We start from the raw sequence: 19,024 nt of genomic DNA on the forward strand, positions 1-19,024 counted from the left end.
TCTACATTTCTTTTTAGGGAAGATGCCAACGCAGTGAGAAACTAGCGCTGGTGCCTTTCTTTCGCGAAGAACGAAGAAGCTCTGGCCCCTGGCAGCACTGACCGCATTGCCCAATACTGCCTCGGCGTCATGGAAAAGAGTCGCACGATTGGCGCACGGGAAATTCGCAGCCCCGAACTCGTGCAGGCGCCCGCTCTTCAGCATGCCTGCCGCAAAGGAGGCGAACCGTCACACAAAAGCAAGATGGAGGATCTCACAGTCGAAGTATGCGGCGAAAACGGAGCGTATTATAAGGTTCGTTCTGTGAAAAGTATACAAAACAGCAGGCGGAGAACTCGGGCGACGGATGGGCTGAGCCACGGGCCGCGGCGTGATCATATTCTCGCGAAACGGAAGCCCGTACTTCGCGAATGCACGGCCCTCAAATGTTCGCGAGGTAACGCGGCTTCCTCCGACGCCATGTCTCGTTTGACAGGGCGTGATTTTACTTCGGCTCGCGTCGCCGCGTGCTCCCGCACGGCGTTCCGCCGACCCTCGGGAACCCGTTGGCGATGCTTGAAAATAACGCGCGATCCGTAGCTACGCGGCCCTACCGCACCCTCCTTCCTCCCCGTATCCGTGTGACGAGTCGCGGTTTTACGTACGACTGACTTGCACCGCGCTCGCTACACTCCTGACTCGTGTAAAAGCAACTCGCTATATTTCCTCATGTGTTTGCTTTTTTCAGGCCTTTGTCACCGACGTTTATGACGACGAAGTTTTGGTAACTTTCGAGAATGAGTAAGTTCTTCCTCCTTGATTATACCGCGTTTGACAAAAGCGTGTATTTTTATCGTATCTCAATACAATGGCCTATTCTGACAACTGTGTCGTATTTGTGAAAGCCGTTAAATATCTTTGTTCGTGATGTGTCGATATGACAATTCATTATTAGAGCTTTCTTGTTATATGAATACTACAAATTTATATGATTATTCCGATCCATCTATAGTTCAATTTCGTATTTCTATAGGATGGATTATATATTATTCCAATTCAATATATACATATATTGAATATATATATACACACACACACACACACACACATATATACATTGTTGAGAAAGAGAGAGAGAAGAGAGGTTCATACATGATATTGTAATATGTATAACATATGATTTGTCTCTTGATATAGTATATTATCAATTGATATTGTTTTCTTGCGTATCAAAGTATAATGGGAAACTACTATGGATATATATGCAAAATCAGGAAAACTAGAAAATAAGAAATTTCTTTTTGAATAACGATACATTACAATGCTAGTTTGTTGTTTAAAAATTTTGATATGATATATGAAACGAGATAAGAGACGTAGAATACATATTGGAATATAAATACAATGCTTATAGTCTGCTATTATTACAAATTGCAACAAATTGTGAAATAAGTTGAAAATTATACATACTAGTGTATATACACATTAAACATAGTGTATATATATAATATACATGAGTTTTGCTATCTTGTTCTATGCTATCCTAACTTTTGTCATACATATTTTCGCTTAGTAAGACTTTGCACAGATCTAAGATAAATGTAACGCGAGTTCTAATGAAATTTATAACGCGCGTTCTAGCTGGCAACCGGAATCGAAATTCCCATTTGCTCAAGTACGTCTACCTCCAAAAGATGGTTCCAAAGCAGAATTTCAGGAGAACCAGGAGATTGAAGTATTCTCTAGATCTAATGAACAGGAAGCGTGGGGATGGTGGAAAGCACTTATCAAGGTGCGCGAAGCAACTGTAATGCTCGCAATACTATCACATTATATAATCAAATAAATTAGCAATGAATAACATCAGAGCTTTATTTCCCGATTGTGTTATTTCTCAGATGAGTAAAGGAGGTTTCCAAGTGGTCGAATACTTGGGATGGGAATACACATATACCGAAATTGTAGCTAGCGAGCGACTGAGAGCCAAAAATCCAAATCTCCCTATTGACAAAAATACGTTTCACAAGATCGAAATTGAAGTACCTGAAGAGCTCAGAGAGTTGTAAGTAATTAATTAATGTGATTATGTATATATAATTATGAATAGAAGTCAGTTTGCTCAAAGTTACGTCGATACTTCCGTGTTATTTAATATTTACATCGATCATGTTTCACATTGCAGTGCGAAAATGGACAATGCACATAAGGAATTTCAAAAAGCGATAGGGGCGGCAGTGTGCCGATATGTGCCTGAACGAGGAGTACTGCTGGCCATCTCCCGTCATGAAAATATACATCGTCACAGTAGCATGCTCCAAGAAATGCACTTTAGAAACTTATCGCAAAAGGTGAAGCTTGCTAAAACAATTATTGAAATCAGTCGTGTGTATTGTAGCTATCTAATAAATTATGAAAAAAACTTCTTTTTAATCTAATATCTTAAAATTCTAAGGAAAAAAAACTGTAATTATATGTTTCGCTTTACAAATATTGCACAGGTTTTGCTGTTGAAGAGAACAGAAGAAGCAGCACGTCAACTTGAGTCCACTAAACTTCAAACAATAGGGGGGTGAGTAATTAACATCTCTCGGTTTTGTAAATAACAAAACAGAAAAATCTTGTGAGATCGTTTACCTGCCCTTGTCCACGTACTGTCCTGGTTACCATCCTGTCTGTGGTTTGCATTTGCTGGCAGAAAATCAGATCACAAGATTTCTAATCATTAATTGATATGTCTGCTTTAATATCACGTAACTTCATGAATGTGATTACATAGGCACATCATATGTAGTGTTTATGATACATCTTGTTTCTTTTTTTTCCTTCATCTCTATCACAAATACGATTTATAGATGGAACATTCGACAAATTTAACATTTTTAAGGTTCGCATATAATAATTATGGTTATGCGACCTTTTTACTTTTTTTTTCCAACAAAACAGGTGCAAGTGCAATAAGGAATTTCATGTGCATTGTAATTCATTTATCCTTGCGTTATGGCAGATACCTTCCGCTGAAACATTAGATCATAAGCATGATCATATGCATCGCAGACACAATTATTACTAATTATTTTATTGATACATTTATTTTTAACTGCAGAATGTGCTATTTTAAGTATGCTAACCAGATATATCGTGATAACTAATGAATTAATCAAATTTTATCAGGGTATTGTACATAGAGTATACTTTATAAATATTCTGATCACTCCTTGAATTTAAGTACTATTAACCTTTTACTCAGAAAATTAAATGCCCGCAAATGGGACATGTGTTTCTAAAATAAAAAACAATTTTATTGGTAGGTAAAAGAGTCTCAAATATTTCTTAAAAATATTAAGTCATTGCAAACACGCAAATCTTACATATATAATAATACCTCAGATTAAACATTTTTCAAGATTCTATTCGCTAAAGGATATGTGTGTGCACTACAGATGGGATTGTGTATATATTTTATAATATTTATAACGTATCAATATGACATGATAATCACACTATCACATACACATCATTAATATAACACATTTTTTCTGATCCTTTTGGAAAAAATGCAAATGTAACAAAAGTATTGTCAGGATATTATATTAAAATGTTATAATAATTTAGTATCTTGATAAAGTATATACTGTCCCTGAAGTTTATAAATATCATAATGCAGGTATAAATAAATCTGACAGGTTCAGCGTAAACGCTTGTTAAAATGGACTTGAAAGGGAAAGTTTATACTCAAGTGTCTGCATGCATTAATCGAGAGCAAACAGACAGAATGGCAGGGACATAGGATAGGGCCATCTTGTAATGAGTTTTCACTGAGTTACACCATTCTCATTTCAGCAAATTTAGATCTTCAAACTTTATATATCAGCGTGTCTCAGACTTTGAGGCAGGAGTGAAAACAAATTCAAGGTGAGATCACAGCAGCGTGGTTTAGAATTAAGTTTAGCTTACTGTATGACAAAGTACACGATTACATTTTTCAAATGGAAAATGAGTCTACACTTTAAACGTGCATGCTTCAGCGTTGTGTAGTATATTCACTGAAATCCATGTGCTTCAAGTACACTGATATATAACATTATCTATATATCTTTCTCCATTTATATTATGTGCTGTGTAGTAAGATCGTGCGTGATTGGTGAGGTAGCCAACAAATATATACGTGTAGCTGTGATCAGTTTCCGATTTCATTTTCTGTTGTTTGTACATTAAGTAGATTCTTAATCCTATTATTTGTCTTTTATCGAGAACGCCGAGACTTGGCCTGCCAATGTTTGAGAAACACTGATATATCCCATATTTTGCACACATATTTATGCAAATGGTGGCCCTATCCCACACATGTGTTATTACAAGAATGTGTATAAGGTACACGTCAAAAAGAGAGTGCGCAAAAATTATCGATTGAAAAATAATGTTTTACTTTAAGAATATGCATTGTAAGTCATAATAGGTGTATAATGTCAACATTAAATTTGTTCATATAAATAAGTTTTTTTCCATCTTGGATAATATCATGTTGTTCAACTTACGAACATTGTGCAATAGTTTTCTTTTCTAAGATAAAGATCTCGCCTTTCCAAAAAGTGGATATTAAAATGCACATTTGTATATATTTTATATTAAAAAAAGAGTATTTACATAAGAAAGATAGTAACACATTTTGCAGTTTGAATCATTGGATGCATGTGACGTACAATAATGTACAATGTGATGTACAGTTTAATGTTATATTGATTGATATATATTTTTTTAATCGGACTTTTGTTTGTAATGCAAAACCACTTAAGAAGTATTTCGAGTATTTGTGACAAGTATTTGTACTCCCTTACTCCCAACTGTGTACATTTACATATGCATGGCTATTGTATCGTTTTAAAGTTTATCCGATACAAAACGCAAAACTGCCAATTTTACATATATATATATATATACTCAGCTTCAATAGAAATAGCTCATTTGTATCTGCCAAAATGCAAGCCATTGACAAGGATACTTATTTACAGAAAGATATGTGCTACATTTTGCTTCTCCACAATATTAATATATTTATAGCATGTGTTACAAGAAATAATAAAGAGAATAATTATACTTATCGATAAATCCACATTACAATTTTTAATCAATGAATTAATATTGAAGCTAAAAGAGAAAAGGATGTAAAAAAATGTACATCCAAACATTTGTTTCAAAGTTTTAAAAAATTTCGCAAAAAATTTTTTAATTTTTTTTAAACTTTCGAAACTTCTTATCTCGAAGAAAGTTATTGAAGAAATTCTTGACGGGTCTTATTTTATGTTCTTTTAGATACACTGACGAATTTAATGTTCGGGAAGATCTTATGGGACTGGCTATTGGCGCTCATGGTGCGAACATTCAACAAGCACGAAAAGTTGATGGCATTACAAATATAGAATTAGAAGAAAATTCATGCACATTTAAGATATACGGAGAGGTAATAAAACTGATCATTTATAACATTTCCAACGAAATTGTTTGAAATCTGCAATTCTGCAACTGGCATCTGAAGATTAGAATGCTATTTAAAATTTTGCTTTAACACATTTATATTGCACTGGTACATAGAGTTTATCAAGTTGTCGTTTTTAATCACAGACGCATGAAGCCGTCAAGAAAGCTCGATCTATGCTGGAGTACAGTGAAGAGTCTATACAAGTCCCACGGATTTTGGTAGGAAAAGTAATTGGGAAAAACGGTCGCATCATCCAGGAAATAGTCGACAAGAGTGGTGTAGTAAGTATACGTTTTTTTATTAATTGAGAACGTAACAAGTACCTGTGTTTGTAACTGTGTTTTCAGAATTAATATCTCAGGTAGGAATTTTTTTCGTGCCTGAATTAACAATGTCTGAAATGATTAAAGATGATTAAAGATAATATAAGCACGTCAATTTTCATTTTCAGTTGATACAATATGATTTTATTAGATCTTTTAAATCTAGCACATAGATTACATGTAATACTTTACAGATCCTCTACGTCTACTGATATATGTTTATCTCTCAGGGTATGTAGCAATTATCCGCGCGTTTTAAACAATTGTCTCACCGGCGCCCTACATGCAAATCCTCAGATCAGTAACGTCGTGATATTTAAGAAAGTCCACAGTCAAAATTAATATAGCGTTCAATTGAAAATGGAAGTTATGTTTTACGTGGGATTAGGTTAAATATGATATACCTTGTTTGTTCTCGGTAGATAACAACTGGCTCGAGTGGGAATATACATGTTGATAAAGTAAGTATGTCATTTTCTATTGTTTGTGACTTTATTCCATCCAGTTCATTTGATCGATCATTCATATGTCTGGAAGCACTCGCAAGTCTTACATGAACCACTCGGGCCAGTTTTTTTGAGTTGTAACGAATAAATGTCTTTTAGTTATACAATCAGGCCTGTATTCATATATTACATTTAGCTCTAAATGTGACTATCCTGTTGGAAATGCTATTTTACCCATCAGATATTAAAGTTGCATTCAGTGTCATCGTCAGCTGATGATTGTATGACTGCATTTAGCGCTAAATGTGCATTATGTACATGGACCTTGATGTATACATACATGGCATCATAGATAATACGTGATGCGTAAGTCATTCCATGTCCATGCATTTGTTTTTTGTCATTGATTATGTTCCTTGAACAAGCAGTATTATTTCAAGAATATCGCCTCTAGTTGATTTGTTAAAGAAACTTGTTAATGATTGGATATGTATGACATGGCATTTGCTTCTGTCATAAACACAAGCAACATTTTATGATAAAATAATTAGAATATTAAACAGTAATAAAGCATAGTAAATATATACGTTATACATAGTTCAGATCATATCAATTTAATGCATAGGTGAGAGCTTTTATATAGACTATTCATTTTCTTTATCAAAAGAATGTATAAATTGTTTAAATACTTTACGAAATTTAGTAACTATTATTATAAACTGAATCATGTATATATATATTTCCGTGATATGAGCATACTGTTATTATTACAAAAATGTTTTAAATTTATCCTTTCATGTGCCCTTGAAAGAAAACTATCATTATACACAGCGATTGATATCAAAATGTGTAATTACATATACATTGCCTAAAAGTTACTCGAGAAGAGGTAAAAACGTTAACAAATTATTTTTTCAAAATCATTTCCTTTTTTATTATAAAGAATATTTGAGCAAATTTTCACAGACTGATCATCAAGTCTATTGATGGAAATGACAAACGCCAGTGACTGAAAACTGATGGTATGGATATGAAATACAATCTTGAATGTCCCATGTCGGTAATATGTATAATGCTAGATGCATTGGGAAAACGCAATTTTAACAATTGCCAATTTCAGGTAAGGGTAAAAATAGAAGGAGACAACGAACCTCAACCAACGATTCCACGAGAGGAGGGTCAGGTGCCCTTTGTCTTTGTTGGCACTGTTGAAAGTATCGCCAATGCCAAAGTTCTCTTGGAATATCATTTGGCACACTTAAAGGTATAACTATACACTGCATTTATTTTCACATACCTTAAAGTCACTCATGATATTGAACAATACTAAACAATTGTCATTTTTTTATACCATAGGAAGTAGAGCAACTTCGACAAGAAAAATTGGAAATTGATCAGCAGCTGCGAAGCATGCACGGGTCGACCACAGGACCAATGCCCAGTTTTCCTCCGACAAGACGAGGAATGGTTGCAGGACCCGAGGAAGGCGTCAGCGGCCGTGGTGGTCGTGGCGGTCAGTCCCGAGGACGTGGCTCCCGAGGACGAGCTCCCACCAGACACAATGCCGGTAATGTTATCACTGATTGTGATTGCTCATTGCAAAGAACACTCGGCACAAAGCGTATCAAGTTAGAAGAACGGCATTGTTGCTGAAGTATTAATTTCTTCATTTCTATGTTTTGCAAGATTTTTCTCTCTTTTCTCTCTTTTCCCTCTTTTCGTTTGTCAACAGCTTCTTATACATATGCAAATAAGTTAAACAATTTATGGATGATATAAGACGCAAGTAACACACACTACCTTGTTATGCTAACGTTTCACATTTACTAAAAATCTTGCGATTGACCGCTCTTCAGGATTACGTAGAGATACTTTAGACGGCGGTGAGGATCGTGTCCGGGATTTACCACCGAGAGGTGGTCATCAGGGAGGTACCGGTAATATAGGGTATATGGGTGGCAGGCAAGGTCGCCCTCCAACCCAACGTAGAGACCGTAGAGACGAACGTCGCCGCACCACCGATGATGAAGACACTGTTCTAGACAGCCAAGATGTTTCCAGCATTGATAGAGGTAATAATATTCATTTGTAATTAACACATTGGTAAATATGTGTATACACGTATGTGAGAGTGTGTGCGCGCGCGCGCGCGTGTATTACAACCGTAACCGTTTCGTCCTAAAGACCAGCATATGACACGAGTGCTTTGAGAGATTAGCATGAAACATGAACGCAAACTCTTGTGACCATCTAACACTAAAGTCGAATTCTACCTCGATGCATGCTACTAACGTATGCAGTGCAGCTTACCTTTGGTTAAGTTCTTTTTTTACAAACTGGAAACGTTACGTTTCCGTTGCGAGTCGAGCAGATGGTCACAATGGTTTGTGTATCTATAGAGTCGGTATCGAGTGTGGAAGGAGGACCTAAAGGAATAAGACGGAGGCGAATTAGGCGCTCACGACAACGGAGCTCGACGCCAACGAACAGTCAAACAGGTAATGCTACATCTTGCCGTGTACAGGCTTGCGCGTGACGTTTATTTAGGACGATCGGTTTTGTATCGTGTAATAAAATTCAGGACACCGTCGTGAAAGTGTTGTTAGATTGGTAGGTTGACACACATTCGTTTGCATATACGAAGAAACATTCGGAGTTAATCTATACATTTGTTTAGGCAGTAATGCCGGCCCGTGCGATCAATCAGCAATGAACAGTAAGGAAGGAACACCGGCAAACGACGTTTCCGTGTCGAACAACAGTTCCCAAGGACCTAAAGGCCAAAGAGAACATCGGTCTCGTCCTCCCCGTATGCAGCAGAGCAATAAGCCTAAGGAAGCTCTGGTTAATGGTACCAGTGGCTAAGCAACCGTCGCACGGCCGACAATTGCTACTAACGTTGCTACGTTACACCTGATGAGAGCTATTAACTCCCAGCACGTAACATGACGCATACCGACGCAAGGACTACACGATTATGGAACGCGACATGATTAGTCTACGCTCGTTGTTAAGACTGTTTGCTACCGATAAGAAATACGACAGTTGTTTAAGAAATCGTCATTCTCCTTAAACACATTTAAGGACACATATTAATATCCATGCATGGTTTAGTTTAATGATGGTAATTACGCTGTCATGTTTGATATATGGATACATTCATTGGGAGATAGAGGATAGATTTTGGTAAGAAGGATTCCCTGATTGTGAAACTGTGCCTCATTTTTATACCGAGCTCCTAACTTATGTGGCAGTGCTTTGGACGTGCCGTACGGTACACCTCAGTCACTCGTTAACGTTTAACGATCCGATATTAGGCTGGATAATCGCGGCTCGTACGTCAATTATCGCTCTGGATAGGTTTCATCTAGGTATGTCGCTTAGTACTTACCAAGTAATTCGATATATTTGTAGAAACACAAATTTCATCGGGTACTTGATCCACCTCGATCTAATTTGATCTGCTTTAATGATGTCGTGTTTATATAACAAATTGTTCGACGTATCCTTCATGAGTATCGTGTAAAGTAGAGTGCTTCGGTTATTTTTATTGACAACTTCGCTACTGACACTCGATGATAATTCCGTGAAAACTGGAACGAATGCGACATAACTCAGATGCAACTCGATGTGGTGCAAGGAAAACGGATTTCCGTTGTTAATCGTAACAATGGTGGGCGGCAGCTGAAACAAATTCTGATTCAAAGGTGTTCCCAATGATGTTCCTTTCTATTTTTCGTGAAGAAATTGAGTTTTTGATTTACAATTATTAATAATAAAGTTATTTAACGACACTAGATTTTTATGTTTCAATCCTGAGTGTTGATTAATAATATCATGATTGCGAAAATGACTTATTCGAATGTAACGATCAGATGTGCACAAGGAGTCGGTTTTTATTTCCGAATACACTTCTCACGTAATTTAGTCTTTTCTTTTTCTCTCTTTTTTTTCCTTTTTTTTTACTACAGTCTATAAGCATACTATATCAAAGTTTAGGATTTGATATCGAGTTCGTTTCTGCATTGTTTCACATGATTTAAAAAGAAAGTAAACGTATACTTAGTAATACCAATGTATGATGTGCCAGAGAAGGAATGATACATGTTTTATGATATCTAGCTAAAGTGCAGACTTAGCGCATACCTTTATTACTATAATACTACTTAGTCGAAATGTGGATGTCTGAACAAATAAACTAGCTTTACTATACTAAGCTATAAAATAGATATGATCAATTGTTTTAAATTGATTATCAATATTATTAAAAATCAGTTATCAATTTAAAACAGTTGTCTCTTCTTCCGGATATGACAACAACTAATCGGACGTGTCTCATGAATTTTGCAAAAACACACGGCGGTTGATGCAATATATTGACACCTAACAAAACAGCTGCCATTTTATCTGAATATTCTTATGGCAGCCAAAAAAACTGAGGAATCCCCCAACTTGCTTGTTTCAGATACATTTGTATTGATTGCAATTTGTGCATAATTTAAGAATAAAACATTTCTGTACATAGACTGGCCATTGGTATGCTAAACACCTCTAGATTTCCTCCGACGTGAACGACAACCAAGTTTTACCTCCAAAATTACACGTATCCTCTTCACACCCTCTTCCTCATCTTCCTGAATCGTTTTAATTGTCCCAACAGTTGCGTGCTTTAAGGGGGGAGCCTGCTTTAGAACGCTGAAAATAAGGTATATTTTACGAATTGTTTTTGGAGAAACTATCCAGCGGATCATTATAAAACTTTGATGCATTTATTAGTACATGTTTAAAGATAAAAAAATTATTTTTTTATTTGAATATATCGCTTGTAGAGGTCGTCCTGGAGAAATCTTAGTGCAGCCGCGTCGCCGGCATTGCAAATTGGTGAGCATTCTCCTGCCTCCAAATTTCGTCTAAACTGAAAAATTGAAATATTTTCTCGTTATTTACGAATTCCCATCGTCGATGAACCAAAGAGAGAAGAAAAAAGTTGAAAAGTGCCAAAATGGTGGGCTTAGAACACAAAAGTACGATTTTTAGGCAAAGTTTTTGAACTTTTTCATGCAAAAATAATTGTTTAACTTAATGTTTTTATGAATATTAAAGGTTCATCGACGATGGGAATTCATAAATAACGAGAAAATATTTCAATTTTTCAGTTTGGATGAAATTTGGAGGCAGGAGAATGCTCACCAATTTACAATGCCTCCAGGACGACCTCTACAGGCGATATATTCAAATCAAAAAATAATTTTTTTACCTTTAAACATGTACTAATAAATGCATCAAAGTTTTATAATGATCCGCTGTATAGTTTCTCCAAAAACAATTCGTAAAATATACCTTATTTTCAGCGTTCTAAAGCAGGCTCCCCCCTTAATCTTTTTAGGGAGAAATAATCGAGTACGATTATGTGAGTGCGTTGAGTGTATTTTAAATTAATAACTTACATACTTACGCGTTTGTCTAGTTGTTTAGTTACTTTATATGTTCGGATATATAAGAAAGCTTTTTGTTATACGTACTATAAACTTAATAAAACTTAAACTCAACTATATAACTTAATGAAACTTATATATTTTCTCTAAGTAACCGATTGCAAGAATGAAGCGTAAGGTACGTAGCGTGATTTGCTCAGTCCGGCTGCCTGTACGTATACAAATCGGAATTTCAGGTACAGAAGTGAAATGATACTGGGATCACTCCTAAACGGTGATGATCAGTGTAATCCCAAATTCCCGCCGAGACCCTGCTCTTTTCGCCACTGGGCCAATCTGATGGCGTACCATCCCTAAAACAAAAATCGAACCATCTCATGCGCCTCGTTCACTCGACTCAATTCTTTGGCTATTTTTTTCACGTCATATCCATTATGCAGTCTTGAATCGCATCTACTCACTTCAACGTCAGCCTCGGAAAGACCCGTTTCAGCTGCGAGCAGTACAACGTCCGCGGTATGAGGCGCTCTTGGCCATCTGTTAAACTGCTCTTGAAGAACAGCTTCCTGATCCACCGTCAAGCGAATCACTCGAGTACCACCAGCCCTGCTGCTAGGATACCGCGTGGGATAAGACTTCAGCATGTTTCCCTTGCGGAAAGAAAATTATTCAAAATCAAACAAGTTGACAAAGAACAAGGATGAGGAAACATGATACGTTACATAATATAGCATGTAACGTAAAGTCATCTGGTAATTGCAAAATTAAAATTGAGTATAATCTTACACTTGATTCTATAAAATTCTTCAAAGCTTTAGAGAATATAAATCGTTTCGCAATGTCTGGAGCAGATGATACGCAAGTCTTTTTCTCTGCGATGTTCTACGTATCGCACATCCACGATCACGTTTCTCACGTATTTAAACTCTATTTTAAACGTACGTTCGATACGCGGTACGATATCGTGAGTCACGGCTTTTTTCTTCTTTCAGAATGGGATACTGTGAAACGAGACGACGCCGCTTATAAAGTTCCTCCGTGACAGGTAGCACCGCGAAGGGAACGACAGCGAGCGGTGATTACGGCGACAAAAGAGAAGTGATTCATCGTGACACGTTGCCAATGTGGGTCTCCTATATTGCCATTTAGAGTGACAAACGTGCTGTCCTGTCATAAAATGCGCTCGCTGCCAGGGCAGCTCTTCTTGCATAATGGACTCTTCGTTACACGGCAGAAAACTTGGTACATCTGTGGGAGTAATTGAGTCCACGTGCAAGTTCACACCGAGACCGAACGTCCCGAAGCTAATCCGCGTATCCCCTAAGAGGAAATTTATAGCTGTTGAACGGTAACGGTGACTGTTTATCGAACTTTTTGCTTACAATATCTGTAGCTAGGAAGAGATATTCGTTTCGATAAATTAGAAAAGATTTCTAGGCCCACAAAATCGTAGGGTGAGCGAGCCAGCGGTAAAAATAGCGCGACATTGACCCAGCATCAGGGTCTGCGAGTTTCTGGACGCGTTTCAAAAGCGTGGCGACACACTTGCGAAATAGACGAAAAACACCGACGGGATCCGCAATAAACCGTCCGCACGTGCGTGGGTCCAAGGAAATTAAGAGTGTGGAAAGAAACTTATGAAAATAGAAAACGCAATAAACGAGCGAACGAGCAATACGAACAACATTTCTCAGAGTAAATCCAAATCCCACGAATCCAGAAGTGCGAGTAGCTCTCGGGTTCTTATCCCAAGATTTTTATTCCACTATATTAAGGGGGGAGCCTGCTTTAGAACGTTGAAAATAAGGTATAATTTTACGAATTTTTTTTGGAGAAACTATACAGCGGATCATTATAAAACTTTGATGCATTTATTAGTACATGTTTAAAGATAAAACAAATTATTTTTTGATTTGAATATATCGCCTGTAGAGGTCGTCCTGGAGAAATCTTAGTGCAGCCGCGTCGCCGGCATTGCAAATTGGTGAGCATTCTCCTGCCTCCAAATTTCATCCAAACTGAAAAATTGAATTATTTTCTCGTTATTTATGAATTCCCATCGTCGATGAACCTTTAATATTCATAAAAACATTAAGTTAAACAATTATTTTTGCATGAAAAAGTTCAAAAACTTTGCCTAAAAATCGTACTTTTGTGTTCTAAGCTCCACCATTTTGGCACTTTTCAACTTTTTTCTTCTCTCTTTGGTTCATCGACGATGGGAACTCATAAATAACGAGAAGATATTTTAATTTTTCAGTTTAGACGAAATTTGGAGGCAGGAGAATGCTCACCAATTTGCAATGCCGGCGACGCGGCTGCACTAAGCTTTCTCCAGGACGACCTCTACAAGCGATACATTCAAATAAAAAAATAATTTGTTTTATCTTTAAACATGTACTAATAAATGCATCAAAGTTTTATAATGATCCGCTGTATAGTTTCTCTAAAAACAATTCGTAAAATATACTTTATTTTCAGCGTTCTAAGGCAGGCTCCCCCCTTAATTCTGACGACGACCGCGATACTTAAATTTCCTGGGTATAAAGCGTGAGCTGGGATTAATTTCTTAAGACGCCGTCGATCGGCTTCTGGGCGGTGGCGGTATATCCGCAATGACTCTCGCGTTTAAACGTGGCCGTAACACTAGGTGAAGCGTAGGCGATGCGACATTATGAACGCCTGGAGGCGCCGCGTTGTGGAACAGCTTCTCGCGGAATGTTAAACTTGGCCTACAGATCGAATCGCATACCAAGTAAGTAGACGCGGACTCGTTTATCGAGGACGACCTCCACGATCGCGCGCGCGATCGCGGCTTTGATCTTAATTCAGAAATGTTTGCGCGCCGAGGCGTGACGGGTCCGCGCGATGTGGATCGTCAATCGGCGCGATCAACATCGATCCCGTCGCGCGGATCTCGCACGGTGCGCGGCGGCAGCGCGCTCGGCACGACCAAGCGCAAATTCGCATGGTGCTGCTTTGACTGGTTCTCTTTTTATATATCGACCGATTTTGCGTCGCACACGCAAAAGTAACTGTCACTGCGAGCAGTTGTACATTACGCGACAGGTCTAGAACGTAGAACTCTGTAACGGTGGCTCTACTTTCTTCGTCATCATATTCATGTGCATAGAAATCCGAGAGATATAGAATAACAGTACAATAATATACATTTTGGGTAATTATTTAGATTAACGGAGCAACCTCGAATGACCTTGACCTTGACATATGTTGTCACGGTCACCCTCCTGAGTGACCTTCAAAAGGTTTTAGCCGTCGCTCATTGTTTATTAAACAGTTATTAACAAAAGAAGTTTCGAAAATATAGTAGTTATTTTGAATATTGAAAGACATAAACGACGAATATGAACGAAGGAAGGAAAGTCATTTAACCTAACCTAATCTAATCTAACCTGGTTAGGTTAGGTTAGGTTATATTTTCCGAAACTGGAGCCCCGGACACATATACGCTCGTTTTTCAGCCCGCTTCGTCCCTCCCCCCCGCCAGAATCCGTGCCGTGTATCAGGTGATTAAAATCTGTAACACCGGCCCCGGCGGGGGAGGGGCAAAGCCCCTCCCCCCCGCCCCCCCGCGAAGCGGGCTGAAAACGAGCGTATGTGTCCGGGGCTCCAGTTTCGGAAAATATAACCTAACCCAAACCTATTTCTGATTTAAAGGTAAAATTCCATCAAATATACTCTTTCGTAAACGTATATGATATCGTAAAATTATGCTCTATTCATTAAAGTTTTTTGTTAATAACTTTTTAACAAACAACGAGCGACGGGTGAAACCTGGTGCGGGTTATTCGGGAAGGTGACTTTTGTAATATATGTCAAACTCAAGTCCTTGCTTCGCGTGGACAGTTGAAAATTCGTGCAAAATCATGAAACTTCTTTTGTTAATAACTTTTTAATAAACAATGAGCGACGGCTAAAATCGTTTGAAGGTCACTCAGGAAGGTGACCTCTATAATATATGTCAAGGTCAAGGTCATCCGAGGTTGCTCCGTTAAACTAAGTAATTACCAAAGTATTCTATTGCTCGAAGTACAACGGACTCTCCTCGATGTCCATGTACATCTGGCGTTGTTTACGCCAAGTACAATACATCGGGAGATCATCTTCGCAAAATTCCAGAAATTTCACGAGATTTTCCTCCAACTCCTGATGATAAACCGAGCCAGCGTATCGGGACACGATGTAACGTCGATCCTTTTCAGATATCTATGTAGAAATTGAGTTCTTTCAGTTTAGAAGAGTTAATTCAATCCTCGTGGATGGATCGCATATGCTCTCGAGTATGAAAACGTATAGGTGAAATCACTCACCGTCTTCCACTTGGATTTGATTAAAGCGCGCACGCAATCGTCGACCAAGGAAACGCCGTGAACGTTCTGTAGCGAAGGAAGAGAAGTAAGGATCGAAGAAATACTGATGATGCATATGTATCTAAATGCATCGTCTTACCGTCCGCGACAGCAATGTGGCTCGATTCTCGACGCGCAAACACTCGAATTTATCATAGAAGATTGCCGCGGCCCACGGTTCGCGAAAGCACGCGTAGAAATCGGAGATACTCGAGCTCTGATCGAACGAGGACAAATTACGAATTAAAAATGTTATGCCTAAAGTATCGAGCGTAATATCGCTCGCGTATTGTCACCGGGCGCTTACTCGAAAACGGAATTTCAACTCGTTCAACATGCTCTCGTGCTTCCCGTACAAAGCGATCATATCGTGTACTTGGAATATCTGATGATTATATGGAAATAAAATGTCCATTTGAAGAGACAAGAGAGTATAAATTATTAGAACAAATATATGTGTCGTCTAACAAGTAACACTACCCAAGTGTCACACGCCGATTTTGATAAGCTTTGAATATGTTGTTGTCTAGGTCAAAATATGAGATACATATTTTTTTATATCGGCCCGTTTTGCCATTAAGGGGGTGAAACACCCTCTTGAAAAAAATCGGGTTTTATATTTCTTAGCGAATACCGTCGAAACAATAAAACATATAAGAAAAAGTTTCAAGTAAAAGTTTTATGGATTCTAATGTACTTTATAACAGTGCAATCAGATTTTTCGAAAATGTCATATTTTTCAAAATTCCTTTCCCCCTCCACAATTTTTGAAAATTTTAAAATTTATCTTTCAGCAAAACTTCAAGCATATTTAACGACAATTCAACCGTATATGATAAGGTCATATTCTGAAAACGCATTTTTCAAAAATAAGCTAAAAGTACCTCTATATCGCTACATACGCGCCCCGTCCGTATTCTCGTATTTAATACGCTAGTTACTCCTGGCAACAGTTTTTTCGCACAGAGATAACAATGAAGTCGGGGGATTACTTTTAATTAACAAAATAAGTCAGGTTCTCGCCCTCTGCCGGACCCAGAAATGGTCAACGTAGAGCTGACAAGAAAATTTTACTTTTTTTATTTTTTTCAATATTTCTAAATTTGTTTGTTTTTTTCTCTATAATTGCATATATACTAACATTTCTTATAAATTAACATATATTTGTGTGTGTTTTTGAAAAATGCGTTTTCAGAATATGACCTTATCATATATGGTTGAATTGTCGTTAAATATGCTTGAAGTTTTGCTGAAAGATAAATTTTAAAATTTTCAAAAATTGTGGAGGGGGAAAGGAATTTCGAAAAATCTGACATTTTCGAAAAATCTGATTGCACTGTTATAAAGTACATTAGAATCCATAAAACTTTTACTTGAAACTTTTTCTTATATGTTTTATTGTTTCGACGGTATTCGCTAAGAAATATAAAACCCGATTTTTTTCAAGAGGGTGTTTCACCCCCTTAATGGCAAAACGGGCCGATATAAAAAAATATGTATCTCATATTTTGACCTAGACAACAACATATTCAAAGCTTATCAAAATCGGCGTGTGACACTTGGGTAGTGTTACTTGTAAGCTACCTTTCTACTAACGCACGTCACAGTTTCCACAGAGTCGTACGCGTTTAATTGAATACGAAAGTATCCAATCTCGGACGCGCAGGAACCAGTTACGAGCACCTCGCCCTGTGCGAAAAGTGATGTTAACGCGACTTTGCATCTCTCTGTTTTTCATTTGCAATGCTTAGTATACCTTTATACAAAGCTTACAGCTGTTCAAATAATTCGACCGACATTAAGAATTTACTCACGTGGGAATTGTGGCTAATCTCCGTCTCGTGCGGCGTTCTCTCTCCGGGTTTGCGTACATGCAGGTAATAATGATCACCCGGTAAAATGCAGGCGATCACGACGGGTGCACGAAATACCGGTAGCGTCGAGTACACTTTTTCTTTCGATAGTACGGGAATTTCTCCGTTGCATCGATGAATGTCGATCACTTTTCGCAGGATTTGCGCAAGCTTTCAATAAATAAATGAGAAAGAGATACCAATGTTGTAAGAAAAGTCGAGGATATCGTACTCGTAGAAAAGAGCTCTCAAATTTCGATACTAACTCTCTCCCCGATTTCCACGCTATTGTAATGCGCGTGTCGGCAAGATTCGGTGTAAAACTTCCTGGAGTACTTTGTCACGGTGCCGGCAGCAAAGATGAACGGATCGTTCGTGCGATATTCCGGATCTATTACCAGCAAACCATCAAAAACGAGACCGGCGTGAGAGAAGGCTAAAATGTTGAAGCAATACCGTGTAAAATATCCGAATACTAATTAAACGATTTCAATATGCGAATGAAAGTTGATAATAACTATGTAGTATACCTAGGAATGTGTCTAAATTAATCGTTTTCTCGTGGAAGTTAAAAAGAGCATCGCAGACCAGACTTCTCGTCTCGCCTTCTTTTTCAATCGTGACGCTTTCGATCATCAATTTTCCGTCATCGTTTTCTGTCAGAGAGCAATCGATTATGTCCCATTGGGAGAGAACTTGGACTCCGCTTCGCGAAATAGCGTTCATCATCGCTTCGTCCACCTTGTGAGTTCATGTTATTTATTGTATCTTTTTTTTATATTTTACAGCCTTACAAACAATTCTATTTCCGATACTTGCTGCGTGAAAACAGCGACTCTTTTTAAAGAAATCTAACTGGCTCAAACAAGATCAATAACTTGAATATGTAGCGTAGTATCTTGATCATACTTCGCAGTCATGGAAGAAAACATCAGCGTGCGCTTCGCGAGGATTCAGCCTCGGCTCGATCAACGTGATCCAAGCAGGCTTTACACCGAAGTCGATCAAACCGTTAAGCGCAGAGTAACAATCAATATTGCGGCCGTAGAAGAATATCGCTTCTATTAAAAGGAGATTTTTAAGACCACCATCATCGTCAATATACCGAAATAAAGCGATTGCTGGTAGCCTTGTTCGACTAA

At 37.8% G+C, this 19,024-nt stretch overlaps 2 protein-coding genes and 1 long non-coding RNA gene across 13 annotated transcripts; 1 reads left to right on the top strand and 2 right to left on the bottom strand.

Annotated features, from left to right (window-relative positions):
• The first annotated feature begins 158 nt into the window (after positions 1-158).
• Positions 159-10,750, top strand: LOC105275717 (synaptic functional regulator FMR1). 11 transcript variants are annotated; one of them, XM_011332775.3, is made up of 15 exons: positions 159-294; positions 728-780; positions 1,621-1,786; positions 1,878-2,041; positions 2,162-2,327; positions 2,478-2,548; positions 3,820-3,891; positions 5,290-5,437; positions 5,599-5,736; positions 6,201-6,239; positions 7,345-7,488; positions 7,581-7,791; positions 8,081-8,296; positions 8,624-8,722; positions 8,902-10,750. In XM_011332775.3, the coding sequence occupies exons 1-15, from the start codon at positions 244-246 to the stop codon at positions 9,087-9,089; spliced, it is 1,926 nt and encodes a 641-aa protein (XP_011331077.2). In that variant the 5' UTR covers positions 159-243; the 3' UTR covers positions 9,090-10,750. The 11 variants fall into 11 exon arrangements, with proteins under 11 accessions (XP_011331077.2, XP_011331078.2, XP_011331084.2 ...); XM_011332776.3 differs by having other exon boundaries at positions 1,621-1,771; XM_011332782.3 differs by lacking the exon at positions 8,624-8,722.
• An 880-nt stretch (positions 10,751-11,630) lies between these two features.
• LOC105275720 (cilia- and flagella-associated protein 61) lies at positions 11,631-18,623 on the bottom strand. Its single transcript, XM_020030469.1, has 5 exons — positions 18,413-18,623; positions 18,149-18,318; positions 17,844-18,053; positions 12,121-12,309; positions 11,631-12,012 (listed from the first exon to the last, which is right to left on the bottom strand). The coding sequence occupies exons 1-5, from the start codon at positions 18,609-18,611 to the stop codon at positions 11,941-11,943; spliced, it is 840 nt and encodes a 279-aa protein (XP_019886028.1). The 5' UTR covers positions 18,612-18,623; the 3' UTR covers positions 11,631-11,940.
• LOC105275772 lies at positions 15,655-16,476 on the bottom strand. Its single transcript, XR_003406922.1, has 3 exons — positions 16,130-16,476; positions 15,991-16,056; positions 15,655-15,886 (listed from the first exon to the last, which is right to left on the bottom strand). It is a non-coding gene; the product is annotated as an uncharacterized LOC105275772 (long non-coding RNA).
• Positions 18,624-19,024: the final 401 nt, after the last annotated feature.

Source organism: Ooceraea biroi, chromosome 8, assembly GCF_003672135.1.
Source record: "Ooceraea biroi isolate clonal line C1 chromosome 8, Obir_v5.4, whole genome shotgun sequence".
In the NCBI taxonomy this organism is placed as follows: domain Eukaryota; kingdom Metazoa; phylum Arthropoda; class Insecta; order Hymenoptera; family Formicidae; genus Ooceraea; species Ooceraea biroi.